The following is a 25,381-nucleotide window of genomic DNA, read 5'->3' on the forward strand; positions in this document are numbered from 1 at the left end:
GTTTGCGATTTGGACGCACGAATTAAGAGATAAAACATTTTGAATAAAGGAATCTATGAAAAATGAAAAAACTTCCAGGTTGCGACAACTGGTGCACTTCCGGCTCGGGTATTTTCTCTTCCATTTTTTCGTGAAAAAAGCCTTCGTCGAAACTTCTAACATGGGAACTAATTTTGAAGATCTCGACGCGAAAAATTCAACGATGAAAATGGTCTGCGATTTGGATGCGCGGATTAAGAGATAAAACATTTTGAATAAATGAATCTACAAAAAATGAGAAAACTTCCTAGTTGTGACAACTGGTGCACTTCCGGATCAGGTATTTTCTCTTCCATTTTTTTTGTGAAAAAGGACTTCATGGAAACCTCTTAACATGTTATCTAATTTTGAAGATCCCGACGCGAAAAATTCAACGATGAAAATGGTTTGAGATTTGAACGCACGGATTAAGAGATAAAACATTTTGAATAAATAAATCTACAAAAATGAGAAAACTCTCAGGTTGCGACAACTGACGCACATGCAGTGCCCCACTTGCCGCAACCTGGGAAGAGGGGGTGACCTTTGCAAGGGGTGCCCTTGATTAGTGATTTCGGTTCAAGACACCTGGGATGGGAGCTCCTATTTTGCGTGGTGCGCATTCCCTAACGAGCCAACGTGCATTCTTTCTTTCTTTGGACCAGTCCATTTATGGAGATGGACACCCCCTTTTTTTCCTTTCTTTCTTTTTTATTTTCTATTTCTGTTTTATTCTTCGTTAAAATATTCAGGATTACAAAAAAGATACCGAAATTCCAAAAAAATGTGAATTTTGGAAAACTTGTCCAAAAATTAATAAAATGTTCGCAGATTCAAAAGAAATTGTGATTTTAAAACAAATGGTCAAATGTTGAAAAATTGTTCATGAATTTCAAAAAAGTTCCAAATTCAAAAAATGATGACTAATTTGTAAATTCACTCTTTCAGAAAAAAAATATTCGTACAAAAATGTTTGCTTGTTCAAAAAATATTTGTGAATTTGAAAATGTGTAAGAATTCAAAAGTATTCGAGATTTTGTAAAAAAAATAGTTCCCAAATTTCTAAAGAAATTCCATTAATTCATAAACATTTGCCGATTCAAAAACATAGTTCACAATTTCAAAAAAATGTTCGCCCATTCAAGAAAATGGTCTTGATTTCCAAAAATTATTCATGACTTCAAAAAACTATTCACGAAATTGAACAATGTTTACGATATCCAGAAACAATTGTTCACAAACTTGAAATTTGTTTGCAAAATAAAAAAGGAAAACGGGAAAAGGCAAGAAAGAAAATAAAAAAGAAAGGAAATGTAACATAAGAGGAAAACGCAACCCACGCGCCGAGTAGGATCCCCGACCAGGGCTATATATCGCCCGAATTGATTCCTTCGCTTACGATTGACAGTACCAGGAAAACGCAACCCACGCGCACGGGGTTCGGCTCAGGTGCAGGGGTCACCGCACCTATTATGGTGCAGGCCCAATCAGTGCTTGCCACATATGCTTGTAGGCCCAGGCTATTAATTGTTAATTTTTTTAATCCTTCTCTAGTCCCGTTCATTTCGGACGCTCCATTCTTTCTTCAATTTCACGATGAACTTCGCCGGATTCACACAGCACACAACAGCATATGCTCGATCGTCACCTTCCTTAACATGTCATCACCCCAACCTTTCAGACTAAAACGTGATGTATTTTTTTATGGACATGTGCTCAGAGCATGCAGGCACTCCTAAATGCCATCGACTTGAGTACACACTCCTCGATGCCATTGATCAAATGAGATCTATAACGTTGTTTTCTCATCGTGCTCATGCCCAACTCCGACCGACCAGTACTTTTGAGCATCCGATGGAAAGATTCTTCAGCAGGTTAGCAAGCATGGCGAACGGTCCTCGAGCAGGCACTCACCATGGGCCGATGGAGATTAGCTGTTGAATGGACAAGCAGAGATAAGGATTTGCAAGTTTGCAATAGCAGCAGTGAAGAGATAATAATCGATAAGGAAATTGGAGAGAGAATGGAGATTTCGAAACGAAAGAGATTAGAGGAGGATTAAGAGAATTAATAATGAATTGTCTGGGCCTACAAGCATACGTGGGACGCACTGATTGGGCCTGCGCCATAATAGGTGCGGTGACACCTGCACCTGAGCCAAACCCCGCGCACGCGCCAAATAGGATCCCCAACCCATTTTACCACGCGTAGGATCGCTCATCTCGTAGTGTTCGCGTAGGTCCGAACCGATTGACTACGTTTCTCTTTCTTTTTTTTCCCTTTTTATTTGTTTTATTTGTTTTTACCGGTTTTCCTTTTCCTTTCATTTTTATTTCATTTTATTTGCTTCCTCATTGGATTATTGGTTTTCCTTTCTTTGTTATACTTTGTATTTCTTTTGTTTATTTCTTGCTTTACCTTTCATATCTTTGATATTCTTGTTTTTCCTTTCTTCCATTTTTGGTTTTTTTTTTGCCGATTTTCCTTTTTCTTTCTTTCCAACACATGTCTACATTTTTCATACATATATTGTACATTTTTTCGTATACATCAGTAACATTTATTTACACACATCTAACAATTTTCAAATACTGGATTAACATTTTTTATACATATAGTATATTTTTCGTGTACATTTTTTATATAAATGTTTTACATTTTTACAAAAACATGTTTTGAACATTTTTTTCAAAATACATGTTAAACATTTTGAAATACACAGTTTTAAAGATAAAACATTTTTCTTGAACTATACAATCTTTTTTTTATTGTACAAACGTTTTTATGAAAATGTCCCAAACGCATTTTTAAATTGTGAACATTTTGGGATGCAGTAAATATATGGTAATTCTGTTGTGGAGATTGCACTTAGAAGGAATATTTACCAGTTAGCCTCTGAGTGGTCTTTTGAAAATTGTGCTCGTTGTGGACTATAAGATACCAAAACAGGCTGGAATCTTGAAGGTGCATAATCATGATTTCAAGCAATTGAGCATCGCATGTACGAAATGAATACTCGGATCCCGTTAGTTGTAAGCATATCTTACCATAAACATTTTCTGCATCAACTAGTTATGCTATATTTATGCTAGATATGGACCATGATTTCAAGAAATCCCATGTTAGTGAGAAAAATTATGGACAGCATATAAGACAGCAAAAAACACAGGCCCCTTAAACCCAGCAAGGTGGGCAGAGCGGTTAAAAAGAAAGTGGGCAGAGCAGTTAAAAAGAAAGTGGGCAGAGGCTGCAGGCGATTCATAACATTGGTTCCTCAACAGATTAAACGCCACTTAATACAAAGATAGATGGTCGCACGAACAAACCGCTCAGCACAAGAAATAGAAAAGCTTGTGCGGCGGTGTTCTGGCAGCACCATCATCGACACAGTACTTCACACCCGAGTCAGCACAATACAGCTCACGGGCACTTGAAATATCATCATCAGTGGAACCGCCACAACCTTAACAGTAAAACATGACACGCTTGACATTTTCCAGGGAGAGGCCTAACAGCAACATTCCCAAAATGCGCTATTACTGCGTGCACCACTAGCAACCAGCTGTCCGAGGTATCCAGCTGCGTGTAAAATCAAGCCCAGAAGGCACCAAATGTGCATAATACGCCGGAGGAACTGCGATTGCAGCGTTCAACCTAGCATGAGAAACTAACAGGATGTTCTTTTCAAGTGGGGAATTTACCGATCGATACAGAGCGCGTGCACCTAGCATGAAACAGTAGGAATTTTATATTTAATTGGCCAGTTAAACAGCATTCTAATTGTCAAGAAGTTGGATAGAATAGTACATTACGTGTAGAGTTTGCAACTCATCAGCGGTAAATTTGTTCTCGTCGCACAGAACAAGATAATGAAGCAGGCCGGCCTGTTCCCTGAAAGTAATTGACATTCGAATCAGCAATTGGCCAAATCCGTTTAAATAAACTGCAAATAAAGGAAGGCCAACCTGAATGCCAACATAGCTACATATGTAGGAACCAAATTCCATCAGATGGCAAATCTTCAAATCAATAACGGTGCATGGAACTATAGAAATAAAAATGGTCAGGTTCAAAATTGAGATGAATACGAAAAACTTGTTTCCACAAGCAACTAACCATGCAGTATGTTTTCTGCTTCTATCAACAATATGTTTCGAAAACCGGCAAGGATCTCCAAGGTCGGCACCGGGAAGAGCATAAGAAATGGGAGAGCATCACCGGCAGGAAAGATGCGAGCAGCATCAGCATGGTAAGTGTACAGCAGATCAACTAGGCTTCTCGATTGGTTCTGCTAGTATCGACAGTGCCCTCCGCTTCCGATCATCCTCCAGGAACCAGGGGCCCTTACGGTCCTCCAAGGCTCTCGAGTTCAATGCCATCACCACCGGTGGCCTCTCCTTTGGAACTATCCTCTTCCGACCTTGACCTTGGTCTTGGTCCCTCCTCCCCTCATCAAGTCCTTCACCTTCCGATTCAGCGAAAGCAGGTGCAAATTCATCAAGAACAGAGTGTTTCTTCCCCAAATTTGGCATGCCAACCTCTGACACCTCCTTGTCTCCATAACGCAATGCTGACTGAAGAAATGGATTGCTCTTGACCACAGCCCTATCTAGCTCCTTCCCCTTGCCAGCACCATTCTCCTCCACCATCGCCGGGCGGATCCCATTGCCACCCGCGAGCGCCAGCTGCCGTTGCAAACCAAGCAGCGACTTCTCGGCCTTCCTCTGCCGCCGCACCTGCTCAACCTCATCCACCGCAACCGCCGACCCACCGACCATCTCGCCCGACTCATCGGCGCTCGCATACGTGTGGGGCTCCGGAAAGGCCGGGAGCCACTCGGGCACATGCCTCATCCCGCTCCCCCGGCCCAGCGCCGCAAAGCTAACACACGACCGCGCGGGCGGCGGATCGTGCCGCACCGGAAACCTGGGCAGAGGCCTCCTCACGGATTGCGGCTTGTCATCGGCATCGCCAGCGAACGCGACCAAATCCTTGACGACGCCGGAGCTGACGAGGCATCGGCCGCGGGTAGAGGAGGCGCCCTCGAAGCCCTGGTACGCCTCGCCGGCCTCCTCGAGGAACTGCACCACGTCGAGCTCGTTGGGGGCGGAGCGGCCGGCGAGGTTGGCGTGGGCGTTGGCGGCGGCGCCGAGGAGGCGGAGGTAGCGGAGGAGGACGTCGGCGAGCGCGTCCACCGCCGAGCGGGTCGCGGAGGCGAAGCCCGCCGCCTGCAGCGCCCGCGCCACCGCGGCCCTCGCCGTCGCCCGCCCGAACTCGTCGGCGCCGCCGCCGCCCATGCCTCGACGCGCCCGCGCGGGCGGATCCGGGGCTGGGTTGGGTGCTAGGGTTGCGGGTCGCGCCGCCGCCTCCGCCGAATCGAGGGGGAGGGAGGTCGCATCGATCGATCGAGGGGTTTGGGGGAGGGGGATTTGAAGGCGGCCGCCGCGGTGGCCTGAATTTGGTAGGGAATCGATCGAGGGTGGGTGGGTTTAGTTAGGGTTTGGACCGTTGGGGATGGATTGATTTCCCTTCCCTTCCCCGTCGTGCACCTGCGGCCTGCGGGAGACGTGAGCCGACACGGAGGGGGTGCGGACCCCGACCTGCTGGCATCGACGGTTTTTGAGCTTATAAAACCCTCTATGCATTCACATCCTATGCATCCGTCTCCGACAAACTGAGCCGACATATTATCTTGAACTTGATGAAGTTGTCGGTGACGTTTTCGTTGTCAACGGAACAACTCCTTTCACTAAACACACATTATTGGGAAGCATCAATGTAAGTCGTGGACTTGAACTTCGGTGGGCGTGGACTGGGGATATCGTTGTCCTCCTAACCACCCAAATAAAGGTTGGTTCGTGCTGACATAGATGGTTGATGTGTGAAGTTAAGAGAAGATTATATTCTAGTCTCCCTTCTTTTGGGGCAACTAGTATGCTAACCCCTCTCGGAGCCGCGGATCTCCCGTCAGATGAAGCCAGCTCCTCCCAGCCCAGTCACGCTCTATCGCTCGTCGTGTTGCCACCCCACCTGTCTCCCATGTTGCCGGATAACGAACATGTTCCATAGCTAGTGTTAGGCTAACATTTTGAGGAAATGTACTAAACTATGTATATTCTTAATTAAATTTGCATTTGAACTATGTACTTTGCTGAAGTTGGCAATATAAATGTTAGCATTTGTCGAAATTGGTGATGAACTATGGTGTGTCTACAGTTGACCAAAATTAGCGAAGTGGACAAATGGGTGGAATTGAGGGCTGCACTTATGTTACCTACTGGGTAAGCGGTTCTCATTCGAAGAACCCTTATCTTTTGTTTAGCTCAAGACTAAATCATCGTGGCTCTAGTATGAATCTAAGATTTTAGTTGAACTGATTCATAGGATCACAAAGATGATTTCTATATTACGCAGGATCCTAGCTGGATGTGAAAACATGATGCCATGTCATGCAAAGCCAACAGGGGTTTTTCACTTAAAATAGCTACTCCAGAGGTGGTAATCATTGGCATGGATTATACACGCAATGTCAGTGGTGGTCAGTGTAAAGATGTGCTCCTTTCTGATTTTGCTACCATTGTATCTATCTTTCCCAATGCTAACTTCAATTCTGGAAATATAAGCCTACAAAATTATCAAGAGTATGCAGTCGTTTGCCAGTGTTCTATTCTTTCACTAGAAATGCTTTCATACAGACAACCCTAAGAATTTACCGTTGTATGCAACCATGCAAGACAACAAAAACACATGCCAGCAAGTGATTCCATGACACAGGTTCATAAATATTTTAAACACCAGTTATACAAATGTAGATGGCCATGCACAGCCGCGAAAGCAAAAGCTTCTCGCAGCACCACATATAATTTACACCCAATCCAGTCAAATAGCTTAAAAGGTTTGTGCACCAATCGCCAATCCGGTGCAAGTACTTAGAATACCCTAGGCAAGCAATAAAACAGAGTACAACAGATACTTCGATATAGGTTTGCACAATGGTGTTGAACAGCATCACCAATACTAATATTTGATACTACTCTCGCAGGTGCTTCAAGTAGCCTCACGGTAACCACCAGGATCCTATCTAGCAGTAAAACATGACGCGCTTGACGTTTTCCTTGAGGGCAGGGAGAGGCCTGACAGCAACATTCCCGAACCTGGTGCTGCTGCGTGGACCGCCCTGTGGAGGACCACCACGTGCACCGCTAGCCACGGACCCGCTGTCAGAGGTGTCCGGCTCCATGTAGAACCGAGCCCGGAAGGCTGCCAGATGTGCATAATATGCGGGAGGAACTGCAAGCAAGCAAACAACCACTGGTCAGAGGTGACTTTAACAGCATTGAATCTAGTACGAGAAGCTTGAGGAAAATGTTGCTCGCGATAGATAGGGGAGTTTACCAATTGATACGGAGCGGGTGCATCGAGCATATCTGAAAAAAATAATGTTTGATCAGCCAATGAAACAGCAGTGAGTTTTAATTATTATTAGAAGGGCATGATAGAACAGTAAATTACGTGTAGCACAAGTTGTTTGTGAGAGTTTGCAACTCATCAGCAGTAAATTTGTTCTCGTCCCACAGAACATGATAATGAGCAGGCCGGCTTGTTCCCTGAAATGAATCCACACTCGAATCAGCAATCAGCACATTTTGTCAAATGAACACATTGCAAATGAAGAAAAGCCAACCTGAATGCCAGCATGGCTGCACAAGTAGAAATCGAATTCTGTCGGATGGCAGATCTTCGAGTCAACAACGGTGCCTACAATTAGGAAGCATAAAATGGTGAGGTTCAAAATTTCACCAAGCACAAAAACCTTGTTTGCGCAAGAAACTAACCAGGCAGTATGTTCCCGCTTCTATCAACAGTACGCTGATCATTGTGATTGTTAGCGAAAAGCCTGGTGTGATGACGCTTCTGGACAACCACAAAGGTAACTGGAGGCTGATAATTGGGCTCCAAGGATGCACAGGCCTAACAACATAGTTAAGAAATGTCAGTCAGGGAAAAAAATGTGGAATATTACCAACTAAAGTGTGGTTAAGAGTAGCTCTACAGAAAGTATAGTCAAACAAATTGTACCTTACGAATGGCATCAAGTTCAAACAACAGAACTTGATAGAACTGTCCCTCACTGACACCATCCCTGAAAATACCGGTTGGTTAATAATAGGCAATCATGCTTTAGCAAAGATGCGCAAGAAAGGCTATGAACCTGTAAAATATGATTCTCTGAGGTTTCTGTCCAGTTGCCCTCTTGAAAGATATGAGAAGCTCCCTGCAAATTTAACAGAAAATACACTTTTAGCAGCATCCAAATATAGAGTTAGTATGTTTCCTTAGCTCACTAAGAGCTTACTTGATCATGCCACCAGTAACAGTTCCTCTTTGGGGATCTTGCCATACTTTAAAAAGATCCTGTATCAGCTCTTGCCTATGGGCTTGGGCACTCACTAATCCTGCGTACTTGGTTATCTCAGGCCAGTCTTGAGAAGCAACCACCTAGAGGAGAGAATATTATCAAGAAATCAATAAAACCACAGAACTTCCAACACACCTAGAAAAATTGTGGACCTTCAATTACATCTCAAGACATATCTTTATAATAACAAGTCACTTACAGCTGCAATGGAAGGGCTAGAATCTTCTCCAGGGTGGGGATGTGTAACATCAGCACCAAATATTATGGTCGGTCTGTCGGTAACAAGGCGAATCCTCCTTGCCAAAGCATCCACAAGAACAGTATTCCTTCCCCCCACCTGAAAAGTAGGAAAATAAATAAACCACAAGGTCTATTATAGAGAAGGAATGGTTGGAGGTCAGTGAAGTACCTTAACATTGATTTTGAGAGCTACATTTGCAAGATACTGCTTGCTCATCTTAAAAACATGTTTTGTAAGACAACACTGGGATACCAATCCAAGTTCAGTCTCACAAATTCTTTTAAGGTCCCCTGGAGAAAATAAAACAAAAATAATAAGCAAAAGTATGCACTTGGGAATCTTCAAACGTGCTTTGGAAGAGATCATACCATAAAGAGAACCATTATTATCTGGCAGTATAACAATTAGCAGGTCAAGTTCTTTGCCCGGGGGTTTGCTTGCGTTCATGGCATCATGATAACGTGCCTTCAGTGCTCTTTCCACGTGTTCAGGCCTCGCACTAAGTACGGGCAGCACAGGTTCAGGTGCAAAGTTCTAAGAAATAGAAAAAGAGAAGTCGATGACTACAGAATACAAAATAACCAAAGCGACAGAGAAATATGAGAAGTTAGTTGCATGATCGAACCATACCATTCCAGATATTTGGCACATTATAGCCAACTCATGACAGAAAACCTTGGCAGCATTATCTTGAACATTCCGAGAGAAGTTAATACATGCCCAGTGGCCGACTCTACCACCATTGACCATTTTCTACCCACCAAAATGAACAAGTATGAGAACTAGTTAAAACATAACATCACAAGATGAAGGGGGTATATGGGTTGAAGAAACAAAGCTAATGGAGGGCATCCACCCAAATAGTATGGTTTTGAGATGTGCACATTCTCTTAAAATTATCCCATGTGAACCTAGACAGTTCTCTAAAAAGTGAGAAAGAAGGACAGCAGCAAAATTATGATACAGTTAGTATTTATGAAAGCTGCATGTTGCAAATAAGTTGATATTCTTGCTACTATATTGATAATTCATTGAGCAGACAATTGCAGAAATAATTTCCAGCTCAGATTGTTAATTGTTTCCCAGTTGTGTGATTCGTTGCCACTTCTATTTTTATTTCACATATCATTTTTTTTATCTATGCATGACTTCGTTTTAAAATTATTTCAGTAGAATTCTTCCGTTACATCACCAAGACCTACCTTGTTCATCATGTTCCATTGGCCGACCCTGGGTAAGACATCCTTCTCTCTGCCACTATCATGGTACTTAAGCTATAAAAAAAGAGCATGCAGTCAGCTGCTATGCACATATATGAAATCAACTGCTGTCTAATCGCAATAGAAAATTGACTTACCCTTGGCGGAGGCAGAACACGAGCTTCAACCGATGCAAGTTGCTCATCTATTTTTATGCCAAATTCCTGTGCATATGGATCTTCATAGTATGCATTGTGATGCACAGTCTGGTTAAATGAAGACAGACAAAAAAGAGATTTAGACGCTCAAGTTTAAAAGGATAATCCTGGTGCAGATAACAGTGATAGTACCTAAGCATTTGACATACGAGATATAAAGGGTCATAATAGTTTCCACCATAACTGACCCATCAAGGCATCAACAACTATCATCCTCATCAAGAAACTACCATCTATTAAACTATACTTGTGCAGGAATCCTAAAAAAACATACAGATGCTTTAACTGCAATAGCATGAACTAAATAGTAAACACATCAAACAGGAAGAACTATGTCAACATGATTGACTGGGGAAAACATACAGACTAGGGAAAACATCAAACAGCTACATAAACACATATATACAAGTGTCAAAAGGTAATTTTGCAGCAACAATGTTACAGCGATTTGCACTAAAATGATAAAAGTAATTAACAATCACCTGCAAGATGTCCTTCTCACGCTCTTGAGGGCGCTGGCAAGTCACTTTCAGTAGAGCAGTTATTTGTTTTTCATTCAGTCGTTTTGAGTAGCGTTGTCCTTCAACAATCTTACAAACCTGATATTTCCATGTGAGAAATTGATGAATAACTTGTACCAACATACTGAGGTGTTAAAGAGCAAGGTTGTTGAAGATATACTAACCTCCATGGGGAGATAATTCGGCCTTTGCTGATTACCGACTTGCAAGCAAGGTAAAGTGGTGTGCTGAATATTGAAACCATACGTCTCCAGGAAGTATTGCACCACAGTCTTAACAGTACCACGATCATCAACAGGGAATCTACCACATGAAAACCCAACAAGGAATCACCCACAAATATGCAGGAGCATAAGAGCATTCTGTGTATAAAGCAGGGAAGAGGCACATACGATAGCTCTCGTGTTGCTTGTGATGTGAGGCCAGATATACGGTATTTCCTACGCATGTTTCCTCGATGTGTAACCTCAACCTTTACACCTCGTAGGGCTTTTTTAATCTGCAGGAGGGAGAATAATGATAACTAGGCATAACCAGAAGTCTCTGTGAACAACAGCGAGACAAGTAATGAATCGAACCTTCACACGATCTGAATCAGTGAGCGGTCTAACTGAGATGTCTCTGCACAGAAGCTGAGCAACAAACTCAATCACAGGGAGAGGCTCGATAAATGCTGTAGAAGACATATCTGCGAGAAGAAGCACCGTATAAAATCACTATTTCAGCAAGACCAATGAGCATTCATCAGCCTACACCTGGATGCTCTGTAAAACAGGACTTGGACACTATGTATTACTGAGCATTCAGGCCACCCGCCGACCACATTTATCACAACTGAGAAGACAACAAATGAACAGTGATACACAAGGAGAAATCAAGATGGGAGGGGGGCATCTAACCAATATTCAGCGAAAGCCCCATCTGCGTAGGTCTTATACTCTGGTAAAATCCACGCCAACTTTCCAAACCGTCCCCAAGTCTCTGACGTCTCCCTAGGTTGGGAGAATAAAATGATCTACTAACTGGGGAATACCTACAGAAGAAAAAACTCAAACAAATTTTAACCTATGCCACATGAAAAATAATAACATGAGACATGGTTAACTAAAATTTTAACCGATGCCACATGAAAAAACTCAAACTAAAATTTACCTGGCAGTAGGCAATTCCCGTAGCACAATGTCAAGCACCTGAAGAGCTTCTTGAGGTGCATCTGGTTGCCTCCCGGCTAGAAACATAGCCAAATGATGGAGATCAGCACGGGCAGCATATTTGATCACCACCCTGAATTGTCTCTCACGCCTTAAAAACAAAGGGGAATGTCAGTACAAAACTATGACTAAGTTCAAGTACAAATATCACAGCAACAACATACCTTGGCGTGGCTTGCCCACCAACAAGGCCTTCATCTTCATCTTGCAGAGCAATTTCAAATGTCCTCGAAGTAAACGGTAATGGCCCAGCTGTATAAAGGCTCTTCCTTCCATCATAGGCAGGTAGACGTCCATTCATATGAGATTGTCTATACAGCTTTACAAGTTCTGCAATCACAGCACGATTAACACCGCGCGATGTAACCTCTGGCGTTATGGTCACCTGATGAAACAAGGCTGATGATCAGAAACTGCAAAATAATAACTCCAGTGTGGGAATAAAATTTCATCTGAAGGGCATACGTCGTATTGGTGAAGGTCTTTATCAGGGAGCTCCGCGAAGAAATGATTGGCTTTCACCACACACCTATCCCCACATTTACCCATTCCAGGGCGCAATGGGAATCGAACTGATTTGCTTGATGCAGGTGCCGGTTGAATGGCTTGGCTGGTCGAACTTTGATCACTGATGTCAAGTTTCTGAAACTGTTGCTCGACTTGTCCACTGCTCACCTCCGCCGCAGGCTGAGAGGAAGAGCCAGCTCCCGATGCGGATGGTGAAACCACCGGGGCTTGATATTGGACGTCTGGGGCTTGGTGCAGCTCGGGAACTGTTCTTGACTGGCCTGGAGGAACATTGTGTCCTCCACGTCCTCCCATATGCCCGCCATAGGATGGCTGCGGCATTCCACCCCCTCTAGGGCGTGGACCACCACGTCCCTGATAGTCACGCTGTTGATATTCAGGTGGACCGCCACCTGGATGTCCACGGCCCTGAGGGTCGCGCGGTTGATATTCAGGTGGACCACCACCTGGATGTCCACGGCCCTGAGGGCCGCGCGGTTGATATTCAGGTGGAGCACCACCAGGATGTCCACGGCCCTGAGGGCCGCGCGGTTGATATTCAGGTGGAGCACCACCAGGATGTCCACGGCCCTGAGGGCCGCGCGGTTGATATTCAGGTGGAGCACCACCTGGATGTCCACGGCCCTGAGGGTCGCGCGGTTGATATTCAGGTGGCCCACCACCTGGATGTCCACGGCCCTGATAGTCGCGCGGTTGATATTCAGGTGGACCACCACCTGGATGTCCACGGCCCTGATATTCACGCTGCTGATATTCGGGTGGGCCACCTGGACGGTGTGCAGCTGGCCCTCCCTGGCCCTGATACTGTCCACCACGGCCTAGGTGTTGCCCACCACCACGGCCACCCTGTTGAGGCACCCAACCACGTCCACCACCATGCTGTTGATGCTGTTGAGGAGGAGCTCTCTCAGCTGGCTGCGAGGAACCCTGTCCAGGAGCTCCCGAAGCCTCTCCGGAACTCTCTCCAGTGCCGGTTCTTTTCTTCCTAACCATGATGGGCTCTGCCAAGACAAGAATGCTCCAAAATGTTAGGTTACAGAAATTATGAAGTATCAAAGATGGAAAGATACTCCTCAGGTATAACTTGAAGCAGAAAGACATATAACATCATAATCGAGCAAAAGCCTAGCGAGAAAAACGAAATTGGTGCATTTCTCAGTTTAGCATCCCATCAACCAGATGGCCCCAATAACAAGTCTGCAAACCAACATGGGACAAGATTCGTTCCACGCTTCTAACAAACATACACAACCCCTTCGGGAGACGCTCTACTCGACCTGAATAGGAAAGCTAGAACACAAGCTCGGTCCTCACGAGTCTGCTGCGATTTAACCCTGACTCAACGACATGTGTCTAGGCAAACCATGCACGACAACCTTCCCTCAAGGACCGAAAACTCTATAGAATAATGTCACCCGAGCATAACGATAAGGAGTAGGCAGCATAGTTTGCACATACAGTGGAACTTGAAATCAAATACCACACTGCAGCCTATACCAATGGAAGCCGTATGACTGCAAGACCATACTGGAAACCTTCAAAGATGCTTTGACTAATGTCATCATACTTTCTTTCTTTATACGTGTTACTGCTCAGTCACCTGGTGGTGAGGGCAGCAAATATTTGGAACGAAGCAAACAAAACCATCCATATATGGCTCCCAGAAACCTATGGACACGGCCACGAACAAAAGCCCTCCACAACAAGCCTGCAGACCACCATGGGAGAAGGAAGGTGCATTCCCCGCCCGTAACAGATGCACACAACCCCGACGGGAGTCGACCCGAAAAGTAACCTAGAGTTTATTTGACCCTGGCTGGCTTGGCGGCGCATCTAGGCAAGCCGCGCGCATGGCTACCTTCCCTCCGCAAGGACGGGAGACGCCAGCATCCTAAACCTCGACGAACCACGCGGACGGCACGAACGGGCCAACCGAGCCAGAGCCACCAGCAAGCAAGCGCGCGACGAACAGAGTAACAAACAAATCGGTCGCTCTGGCAAGCAGCATGCGCCGTTCCGCAAGCAAGCGCGCGCGCACGCACTAGGCGCCGAACGAACAGGACGCTAGAGCAAGCGGACAGGGGCCATCGATGCGGCCGGCCCAGGCGCGGGAGCTCCGGCCTCGCTCCGCGCGGGAGCGAGCCCCGCCCCGACGCCGCAGGGAGGGAGGCCCTGTCGCGCGATGCGATCTCCTCCGGCCGGGCGTGGCGGGGATGTGTGCGACGCGGGAGGGCGGGAGGGGGGAGGGAGCGTGGCGGGCCGGAGAAGGAGCGGGAGGTATACCTCGAGGGCGGCGAGGCCCGGCGGCGGCGGCTGGTCGCGAGATCTGGGAGGGGGGCGCGGGGGGCGCGGGGGGCGGAGGGGGTGGGGGGAGGAGTGGACGAGTGGGAGCACGTGGCGACCGGGTCTCGCCCGTAGTAATACGCGCGGCTGCGGGCGGATGACGGCAGCCCTCCCCCGCTCTCTCTCCTCTCTTCTCTGCGCTCTAGATTGGATTCTGCGCGTGAGATGGATCGACTGGCGTAAGGTAACTCCGCCGCTTTATCACGCTCCACGGATGGGTTAAACCCGCTTTATTTATAGATGATGATGATGATGACGACGTGGCTCCTCCCTCGAGGTCCACGTCCGTGCCCCCACTCACGAGGCGACGCGCGGCTTCTTCCTCGACCTCCCACGTCCGTGCCCCACTCGCGAGGCGACGCGCGGCTTCTTCCTCGACGTCCACGTCCGTGCACCCACTCGCGAGGTGACATGTGGCTTCTCCCTCGGCCTCCACGTCCGTGCACCCACTCACGGGGCGACGCGTGGCCTATCCCTCGGCCTCCACGTCTGTGCCCCACTCGAGAGGCGTGCGTGGCTTCTCCCTCGGCCTCCACGTCTGTGCCCCACTCACGAGGCGACGCGTGCCTCCTCCCTCGACCCCCACGTCTGTTCCCCAATCGTGAGGCGACGCGTGCCTTCCCCCTTGCCTCCACGTCCGTTCCCCAATCATGAGGCGACGCGTGCCTCCTCCCTCGACCTCCACGTCTGTTCCCCAATCACGAGGCGACCCATGCCTTCTCCCTCAACCTCCACGCCCGTTCCCCCAATCGCGAGGCGACACTCCTCAGCGTTCTTCCTCCTCGGAGCTACTCCCCCATCTCCACTTCCTTGCTCCAGCCATGAGGCGACATATTTCGTCGTTCTTCCTCCTTGCGGCTACTCCCTCCATCTCCACGCCTATGCTCCAGTCACAAGGTGACACGCGTCATCGTTTTCTCCTCCCTGCAATTTCTCCCTCCATCTCCACGTCCATCCTCCAATGCCGAGGTGACATGTGCCTGCGTTCTTCCTCCCCGCGGCTTGTCCCTCCACGGCTGAATCCACATTTACGCCATCGGCAACACGATTACATGCTCGCTGAGCTGAAAAACAGCCTGCCCAAAGAAATAAAATGCTCGCATTCCGAACACTAGTTCTCTCCGTTGGTCATGTATAGATCGAAATAAGGAAGAAACACGAGTCATCTTCAGAAGAAGGGCAAGGTTTTCAGGTAGCGTGCCCCTACTTCCATAACTGAAGTTCCATCACGAGTAGCCTTATGAATTATGATACTCCATATTTCACTTCACAAACCAGCTACTAATCGACCAACACCAGCTGGGATTTTCTTTAAAAAGAAAAAAGAAACTGTGATCCTGATCATCTTTTTCTTGCATGGTTCTGAAACATTTAGATGTGTTTTTCACATATGTTGGTCAAACCTAAATTGACACATTTATCATATACTCCCTCCGTTCCAAATTACTCGTCATGGTTTTAGTTCAAATTTGAACTAAAACCACGACGAGTAATTTGGAACGGAGGGAGTACTTTCCTCAATATCATATTTAGCCCAGCTATACAAATACAAACTTGAAAATAGCACTAGTGAAACTCCATCATAAGTTCATAACAGCTCAACAAAATCATCGATTCATGCTAACTGAAAAAACAATGTGGAACCAAAGATAGCAAGATAACAGTATCAAGTGATAACAAACAAGAGTAAACAATAATGGCTTGCTCAAACTTGTCTCTAGCTTCACAGGTTTTTGTTTCCATTATTATGTTATTACAGTTTCAGCCAGCATAAAAGAAGATCTGTACACACATGTTATGCCGAACCCAGTAACCCATGAGTATACCTTGCTTCTTGAGTAGTAACACCAAAAGGCTTAACTGATGCTTCTTTCAAGTGGCATAAGAATAAGCATACTGGGTAACATTTCCTAGGTATTTCTCCCAAAAATAACTCCACCGTCGAGAGTCTCCCAAAGAGATCTTCTCAATCCTCCTGCTCTCGACTCTTCATCACAGGGCCATAAGCGTACCTCATACCATGGTTGCGGTATGCAGCTTCATCATCCATACATTCCTTATATGATGATTCATATTTCTGGAATTTTGAACACATTCGTAATAGTAAGAGCTGGTCTCTGGTCCACCGCTTCAGCAACTTATTATTAGCCCATGTTTCCTCGAATTCTACTTCAGAGTCGCATCCCTGCATACACTTGGTGAACATCTTATTAAAAGCTTTCGAACCCCCAGCAAATGCACCAAGGCGAGATGTGGAATTATTTTGAATGTTCCAGTGAGGGCATGTATTGGGAAACAATTCCTCAATTGCTTTCGACATAACTTGGTCACCGCGTCTGCAGGAAAGAGGTGCCACACTGGCTCTTCCTAGCCAAACCCACATGTGCACAGCATTGATTCATGTCACCAGCAAGAACATGCGTTGGGAAGCTCAAGACGGTTTCAGACCACTCAGTTCAGTCCCCATGGCAGCACGGTGGCACAGTCAGGGTGTTCATCGTTTGCTTCGGCTCGGGAGGGGCCCTGCTCGAACCTCATCTCCCAGAACTGCTCCAGCTCCTCAAGAATGCCACGATTCCTGGCATTTGAAAGCCAAAATGATCGCATTCTGAACACTAATTTCTCCATTTGTCATGTATACAATGAAATAAGTTAAGAAACAAGAGTTACCTTCATCAAAAGGGTAAGAGTTTTAATGTTGCAACAAGTCAAGTTGCACATGCCATATGCTCCAGCTTCTCCCAGGTTAGGAAAGTCTTAAGAGTCTGCAAGGGTTGGCAATAAATAGCTGCTTCAAACTATGTAAAAACAGGTGAGTACAACAGAGCGAACAAGTGACCGAGCTACTTGTGTTCTGGCAGACTTGAACTACAGGCAACAGATATTACAGTGCACATAGCAAACAAAGACCATGCCAGAAATAGTGTGTACAAGCCAAAAATAACTTTGGAATAGTGCCTCATGCTCAAGAAACAAACTCTGATGTTTTCTTATTAAGCAGAAGGAATGTTTGGAAACAACATATGGATGTAAGAAAGCAACCGCATAGTCTTACTCTCATGAGTTCACACCTTAAAATCAGAGACAAATGCTGATGTATTGGGTGCAATGTCATATGCCCATGTCTCAGTTAGAAACCAGCTATTGAACAACCAACATCCACCGAGAACAACAGTTAAGAATAACCCATGACCTTGCTTTTTTGTTGTTGCATGGTTCTGAAACATTAATATGTGATTTTTAGAAATGTCAGCCAACCCCAACTTGGCTGACCTACATTCACCCATATTAACAGCATGCATGGTTCAAACTGGCCGGTTGACCCCAATAAACTGCCACCCACACAAACTTAAAAATAGCACTAGTGAAACTTCATCATATAACAGTTTAACAAACATCATGGACTCATGCTAATTAACAAATATGTGGAAACAAAGATAGTAGTATCCAGCAAAGCACATGGAATCAGAGTAGTAACGATCAAAAGCACAGAATTATGACTTACTCAAACTTTATCTCGTTTCACAGGTTTCCATTTCCATTTTTAGATTACAGTTTGAGTCAGCAGAAAAGAAGGTATGCACATATATGTTGTAAAAGACCCAGTTATCCCTAAGTATATCTTTCGTTCCTCAGTAGTAACACCAAAAAGCTTTATCGATGCTTCTTTCAAGTGGCATAAGATTGTGCATACTGTGTAGCATTTTGGTATTTCTCCAATTCTTTCTCTCCACCCTCAAGAGCCTCCCAAAGAGATCTTCTCAATTCCTCCTGCCCTTCACTCTTCATCACAAGGTCATAAGCATACCTCATAGCATGGTTGCAGTATCCAGCTTCATCATCCATGCATTCCTGATATGATGATTCATACTGCTTTGGGTTGAAAACCCACTGCTTAGCATCTCTGGTCCACCGCTTCAGTATATATATTTCTGGAATTTTGCCCACATTCTTGATACTAAGAGCTTTCAGAGTATGTGGACAAAGTAAACCCATTGTCTCAAACTGACTACAGCTGCAAGTGAGTTGCATTGTTGACATATTCAGATGAACTGTGCAGACTCTTGACCCTCTACCCTGCATAGTCATCTCAAACCGATATGTGTCACTGTCTTCACACGGAAGTGCCTTGAATTTTGTGGCCCCACAACCGTCAAGAAAATATGTCTCGAATAGCTTGTAGATTCTGTGTGTATAAACTTTTGCTGCATGATTCAAAATATCACTGTGCTTTATAATACAAGAAAGTGGCCTTTGACAACACCGCACATCCTCATCAAACTCTTTTTCGCGCCAATCCTCAGTCAGCTTATCCACAGCAGCAACAATTGTGGAAAGAGAGGTCGATTTATCGACAATGCAAGTGAATATGTTACTCAAACTGTCACATTGTGGCTCGTTCTCGACCCCACCATCAAAAGTGCACTTGTTCAGAGCACCACACCACTTCTGCTTGAGCTTATAAAGTTTGCTCAGCCACTTATTATCCTGCAACTTAAACTCACGGAGCATCGCAGCCCATGTTCCCTCGAATTCTGCTTCTGTGTCGCATCCCTGCATACACTTGGTGAACATCTTATTAAATGCTTTGGAAGCATTAAGTGCACCAAGGCGAGAAGCGGCATTCTTTTGAATGTGCCAGTGAGCAATGCGATGGCATGTATTTGGAAGCACTTCCTCAATTGCATTTGACATAACTTGGTCTTGGTTGGTGAAAATAGATCGTGGTTGCCGGTTTCCCATTGCCTCCAAGAAAGACTTGAACAGCCACGTGAAAGATGACATCGAATCATCTGCTAATAATGCACAGCCATACATAGTGGTCTGCCAATGGTGGTTCACACCAACAAAAGGAGCAACTATATAATTCTGTTTGTTTAAGCGGTAAGTTGAATCAAAGACAACCACGTCACCGAAACAGTCATAGTCCATTCTGCCCCTACCATCTCGCCAAAAGAAATTACTCATCCGACCAGCTCGGTCTAACTGAACATCCCAGTAAAACATCCCATCTAGATTTGCTCTGCTCTTTAGATGGCTTACAATCCTTTGCAACTCTCCAGTCCCTACGGCTGATGTCCTTGTTATGCCACTAAAACCGGGGAGCAAATCTTGCCACGGAGTCTCTGCATTGTTGGTTACGCTTGTGCTTGCAGCCATTTGCGAAGGTACACCCCCTAACTGGTACCCACCGTATAACACCGCATCCGCAGCAGAACATGACCTCCCAGCTATAAGTGACTTGGCAGATCGCAGAAGGTGCCGTTCTTCAGGTCTTACCAAGTTGTGGTTGTGATCAGACACGAGTCGGATTACCCTCCACTCGCCCTGGCTGTTCGCTCTGAAGCGAACCATGGCCCTGCAATTGGTCCTGGTGTGCGGGTCGTTGAAGTTCTCGTCGGTAAGCTTCTCTGCTTCCTTGAGGCCCTCCTTGGAGCAGAAGTAGTCCTTGGTCCTGATCCTCTTGGTGCCGGTGAAGTAGGACTGCTTGCCCTTGCGGACGCTGAACCCCGTGCGGTGCCCGTAGTCGCAGTACAGCTTGTACGCCTCCTCCTCGCTGTACACCACCTTCAGGAGCAGCTCCTCGGCCCCCTCCTTGCTGCCCTGCACCGTGGGGGCCTCCTCGTTCTCGGCTTCCTCCACAGTCGCTCCTCGCACCCTCATTCCGCCGCCGGGGTGAGAAACCGGCACCTGTCCTTCCCTGGTTTCTTCAATGCCGACAGCGGCTCCACTGTCCTGCAACCTGGCTCCTTCACACTGGTCTGCCCCAACAACGACGGGGCCGGCACTCTCATCGACGCACATTGGGTCTCCGCCCCCGGCATCGGCACCTTCACCGTCGGTGTTCACCATGGCCTACAAAGTCAAATACCGGAGATCAATCAGGCGAACCGCTGAAGGAAGGAAATGCTATCAACCCTAGCCGACATCTGAAACCTAGCCTCGCGAAGGGGAAAAGTTACTAAACATCATCAGAGCTAAGCAATCGGCTGTACGCGGGGGCGGATCCAGTACAGATGGTCCGAATTTCTCTACCTCGTCGCCGGGAAGAAATCGTGGATGGACGGCGAAATGCTCGTACCTCAGCAGAGACCAGTGGCCGGAATCGCGGCGGAGCAGCCGCGGCGCGGCGCCGGAGCCTGCCTATAACTTGACGGCGCCGAGAAGGCCGCCTCCGCCGCACGCTTCAGCCACCCCGCCCGGGCTCGCCGGAGTCGGTCGCGCCGCCCGCCGGAGAGTCGTAGTCGGTCGCCTTCCCAATCTGGTTCGGGATCGGGAGCACTCGCCCGGGTTCGGTTTGGTCTGTGTGGAGCAACTTTTTTTTGTGTGTGTATGCTCGAGCTCGAGCCCGACCCCGAGCCCGATTAGTATGGGCCGGCCAGGTAAAACCGTAAAAGGAGCCCAAATGCAGGATTATTACTACCTCCGTTCAGAATTACTCGTCGCAAAAATAAATAAAAATAAATATATCTAAAACTAAAATACATTTAGATACATCCATTTCTCTGCCAAGTATTCGCGGGATGGAAAAAATTGACTAAAAAAGATGGATGGCAATTGAGGCTACTCATGGCAGTCACAAATGCAGTAAAAGTTTCTAACATAATATAGTAAAATTGGGGACTTAAATTTTGTGTTATTTTTATATCATGAGTGATTTTGTGCGAAAGTTATTTTCGTGAGAAAATACATCATGTGCTCCAAGAGTTATAGCTAGGTGTAGTGTGTTAACATGCATAGACAAATGTGGCGAAGAGTATGAAGTGTAATAATGTAGACAAATACGCTTCAGCCGCAGGGCCGTCTCCAGAAATTCGTGGCCCCGGGCGAAAACTAAAATGGGGCCCAATTTTTTTGAACAATTCATATAAAAGAATAATTAATAATGTGCAAATCATACTCTCACTTTATATTATATAATGCTAAAATAGTAGAGGGCTAGTAAAGCAATAAACTAACCTCATGTTATACTGAGAAGGATTTTCTATATAATTGATAATATTATCATCATCGGCAGTATTAGCATTATCACCTTCCTTGGTAGTATCAACATCATCACCTCAATCGGCAAATATTATCATCAACCCCTTCATCAGCAAAATTACCATCATCAATTTCTGCATCATGAGCCTCAATGCATCTATTGCATTATCACCACAACCATTATCAACATTAACATCTGCAGTTTGATTTTCAAAATCGTGTTGGGGGTCTCTCACAAAATAAGTATCGAGGGCACCTGCTCGAGATCGAGCCTCAACATCCAATTTTGCTTCTTCTTACGCTTTTGCAGCAACAGAATCACGCTTCCTAATTGAGTAGACATGATGAAGATTCAGTAACCAAACCTAACAAATTATAAGTGATCAATGGAATATAATTAGTTTTGAATGGTAATGACTACTCCCTCCGTTCTTAAATATAAGTCTTTTTGGACATTCCACCATGGACTACATACGGAGCAGAATGAGTGAATCTACACACTAAAATATATTTATATATATCCGTATGTAATTTATAGTGAAATCTCTAAAAAGACTTATATTTAGGAACGGAGGTAGTAGATGACTAGATCACTCAAATGCAAGAAAATAAATTTGAAAAAGAACCTTGTTCTTGGAGATTAAAATTGAAAACACAGTCATTAATCTGGGCATGGGCGTGTTCCTGTCTTCCTGAATCCTGAACAAAGGAACGAACGACACCGGGCGTGGGCGTGTCCCTGTTGTGTCTTCATGGCAGCAAGATGATCAGCCGATGGGATCAAATCTGAGGCAACTGCGCCGGCACGACTGCTAGGGCCTCGTCTAGGGCAAAGGGTTCGGTGCTTTGCCAATCGCCAATCGCCAGTGATTCGATCAATCTGTATCCTGGACGGCTAGACCTAGCTCCAGTCCTTGCGATCACTTATTTGGGCTGTAGGTTGGATTGTCTACTTATTCGGGCCTCTAGCCTTCCGTGCTCCTTGCAGGCATGCAGCCCAGTTAGCAGCAGGGAGGGACACGTTGGCTTTTTGTGTTGTTTTTTTTACGATCTTTTAGCGGCAAGGGAGGGAACGTACTCAATGTTCCTATACTGGTTTTTTCTACGGTGGGGGCCCCTCGATTCTGGAGGCCCTGTGCGGTCGCTCACCTCGCTCCCCCTCATCGACGAGCCTGTTCAGCCGCCTTGCCCGAGCTAGCCGGAGAGTCGTGGTTGGTCGCCTTCCCAATCCGGGTCATGAACGCTCGACCAGGTTTGGTTTGGTCCGTGTGAAGCAATTGTGTGGGCGTGATGGCTAGAGGACATTTTGTCATATAATTTCATTGACCAAGTAGCCATAGATTTCATCACTCGGGTAACATGCTAGTGCAGCAAACCATGTCTCTGTTTCAAACATCATTGTGCCCATGTGATTCTCAATTGTCTCTTATGATTATACAAGGAACAAGTTTTTAGCAGTGACACAGTGTAATTCAATTTCACGATGACATGAAGTGTGGTTCAATCAACAGGCCAATTGCTAGCTTAACATGAAACACAAAGTTATTATTTATGAACATTCAGGCCCTATTTGATAGCAAAGTATTTTCTAAGTATTCTAAAAATACTACAGTTTTTCTAGATACCATAGTTTTATTTACTGTGACCTGTTTGGCTAGCACTAAATACTGTGTTATTAAAACTAGAGTATTCTCAAAACTGTAGTAATTTCTCTACATAAAAAAAGAACCCTGGACCTCTTTTTAAAAAACAGAGCAAGCGAAAGAAACAAGCCAGTCACTAGCTATTCACAACAAGCTCGTCTCGCTCGCACACCATCGCGTCCGCCGCCGCCGCTGCGGCCCTCTCTGTAGATTCTCCATCGGCTACATTCAGTTTTTGCATCTTCCTGTTCTTATGCACGCGTATGGTAATGGCTAGCTAGCTGCCGAGAATAACAGGCCATAAATTGTAAAGAAGCCAGCTACGCGTGTTTGTCCTGCTAATGGTAAGGTATATGCTACTCCCTCCGTTCGGAATTACTTGTCACAGAAATGAATGTATCTAGAGCATCTGCATGGCCGATTAGTTGAATGCACCGGCTAGTTAGGTGCGAGTGTTTGCATCGCTAACGGCTAGCCATCTAAACTTACAACACTGCGCACGCCACAGCCAAACAGGTGCTCTGTATTGTCAATACTTTAAAATACTCTGTTATGTTAAAACCATGGTATGTTATGCCTACAGGCTAAATTACTGTAGTTTGCTAATACTGCAGTTTTTTTAATACTTTGCTATCAAACAGAGCCTCATTGATCGCCACACCTAGGCAACTCCTAAGTTACATAAAACCAACATATATTACTACAACTCATCGACATTGGGATGGTCGGGATGGCCATTTTATTCCAATAGGATTATCTTTTGAAACGGCGACCTTATAGGTTGGAAAAAAGAGAGATGATAGCCGGAGTGGCAACTAGCAAGGTGTACCAAAATTTATGAAACTAGTGTTTCACTTTTCAGTACACAAAAGCGAGAAGCAACATTCTTTTGAATGCGCTGGCCACTGAGCGATGCGGTTGCACACATGTTTATAGAAACAATTCTTGAATTGCTTTTGGCGTAACTTGTTCTTTGCTTGGTGAATATAAAGCAAGTCTTTAATTAATAGAAATAAGCAGGAGTTACAACCTTTAAATTCGAGTGAAACGAGCCTTTGACGTAGTCACAAATTCGACTACCCTTTCACTATTATTATTATTTCGAGTAATAGCGGAAGGAGTGCCAAAGCCCATTTTAGTAGAAAGCTGCTGCCCTTTTATAGCAATGCGGAGTGACATAATCAATCAAATTCGACTGGTTGGTTCCCCTTATTAGTTAATTGCTTTTGACGTATCAGGTGGGAATGGGAGAGCCTCTTTTCTTTCCGCAATGGAATCGGCTTAAGCTCGACCTTTTCTTTCATTTCCTATCATAGGGATATAAAAATAAAATGCAATTGCGTTTTTGCATCGTTGTGTTGCATGTAGAGGAACCACTCGTATTTCGCTTGTATTCTATTCACACGTCTTATTCACCAAAGAGTCTCACAAATTCCTAGAAACACATGAATAATTGGTGTTTTGGTTGCACAACATGATCCAAGAGATATTGCTCGCGGCTTCCAACTTTACTTCATATCATTCACTCATCCGGTGTCCTTGATTGCACATCATGGTTGGGATGTTCCTATTCGTATGCTATCGATATAATGCTTCTTAACAAAAAAATATGTTTACTAATAAAACATACTACAAATAAGTTTCTAAAGTAGCTAATTCGTAAATTCTTTACTTACATAAGTTATGATCTCAAGGGACTGTGGAAATGTCATGGTAGCTCACCTCACCTATTTAAGTTTCCCAAATATCGCTTGATGTAGGTAAGTCGTAGGGATCAAGGTAACTCAATCATATATTGTAAAAAGGTAACTATGTCAGATAAAAACACACTCTTGGTGAGCAAACCCTAATCCATCTTTATATAATGGCTTGAGTTCACACTAGCTTCTTTGTTATGGTTTGCTAGCATCATTCCACTTAGGGTTGCTTGTAATAAAGATATGTTCTATGTGTCATCAATGTCGACATCTACGATACTCATTGTCGTGGACTTAACACGGCAGATGCCCTTGTGAAAGGACTTAGGTGTAGAGCCATCGCACATAGGTTAGCTCGA

The 25,381-nt window shown here is 45.3% G+C and overlaps 3 protein-coding genes across 5 annotated transcripts; all 3 read right to left on the reverse strand.

Annotated features, from left to right (window-relative positions):
* Positions 1–1,816: 1,816 nt before the first annotated feature.
* On the reverse strand, positions 1,817–5,620 carry LOC109768430 (transcription initiation factor TFIID subunit 8). 3 transcript variants are annotated; one of them, XM_040396766.2, is made up of 4 exons: positions 4,135–5,620; positions 3,984–4,063; positions 3,826–3,909; positions 1,817–1,952 (listed from the first exon to the last, which is right to left on the reverse strand). In XM_040396766.2, exon 1 carries the CDS (start codon positions 5,313–5,315, stop codon positions 4,284–4,286), a length of 1,032 nt encoding a protein of 343 aa, XP_040252700.1. In that variant the 5' UTR covers positions 5,316–5,620; the 3' UTR covers positions 1,817–1,952; positions 3,826–3,909; positions 3,984–4,063; positions 4,135–4,283. The 3 variants fall into 3 exon arrangements, with proteins under 3 accessions (XP_040252700.1, XP_020182745.1, XP_020182744.1); XM_020327156.3 differs by lacking the exon at positions 1,817–1,952 and adding an exon at positions 3,267–3,742 and having other exon boundaries at positions 3,831–3,909; XM_020327155.3 differs by lacking the exon at positions 1,817–1,952 and adding an exon at positions 3,267–3,742.
* Positions 5,621–6,776: 1,156 nt separating this feature from the next.
* LOC109768429 (protein argonaute 1B) lies at positions 6,777–14,903 on the reverse strand. The gene is made up of 23 exons (XM_020327154.4): positions 14,639–14,903; positions 12,293–13,356; positions 11,992–12,212; positions 11,769–11,918; positions 11,516–11,649; positions 11,195–11,304; positions 11,009–11,115; positions 10,781–10,919; positions 10,578–10,694; positions 10,036–10,143; positions 9,881–9,952; positions 9,309–9,431; positions 9,047–9,212; positions 8,847–8,968; positions 8,637–8,774; positions 8,375–8,517; positions 8,231–8,293; positions 8,098–8,161; positions 7,854–7,989; positions 7,703–7,776; positions 7,531–7,625; positions 7,414–7,445; positions 6,777–7,308 (listed from the first exon to the last, which is right to left on the reverse strand). The coding sequence occupies exons 2-23, from the start codon at positions 13,346–13,348 to the stop codon at positions 7,100–7,102; spliced, it is 3,579 nt and encodes a 1,192-aa protein (XP_020182743.1). The 5' UTR covers positions 13,349–13,356; positions 14,639–14,903; the 3' UTR covers positions 6,777–7,099.
* Positions 14,904–16,385: 1,482 nt separating this feature from the next.
* On the reverse strand, positions 16,386–21,035 carry LOC109768428 (protein FAR1-RELATED SEQUENCE 9). Its single transcript, XM_020327151.4, has 4 exons — positions 20,781–21,035; positions 18,204–20,554; positions 17,369–17,463; positions 16,386–17,276 (listed from the first exon to the last, which is right to left on the reverse strand). The coding sequence occupies exon 2, from the start codon at positions 20,549–20,551 to the stop codon at positions 18,368–18,370; it is 2,184 nt and encodes a 727-aa protein (XP_020182740.1). The 5' UTR covers positions 20,552–20,554; positions 20,781–21,035; the 3' UTR covers positions 16,386–17,276; positions 17,369–17,463; positions 18,204–18,367.
* Between the last annotated feature and the right edge of the window lie 4,346 nt (positions 21,036–25,381).

The sequence above is a fragment of the Aegilops tauschii genome, chromosome 7 (assembly GCF_002575655.3).
Source record: "Aegilops tauschii subsp. strangulata cultivar AL8/78 chromosome 7, Aet v6.0, whole genome shotgun sequence".
Taxonomy (NCBI): Eukaryota; Viridiplantae; Streptophyta; class Magnoliopsida; order Poales; family Poaceae; genus Aegilops; species Aegilops tauschii.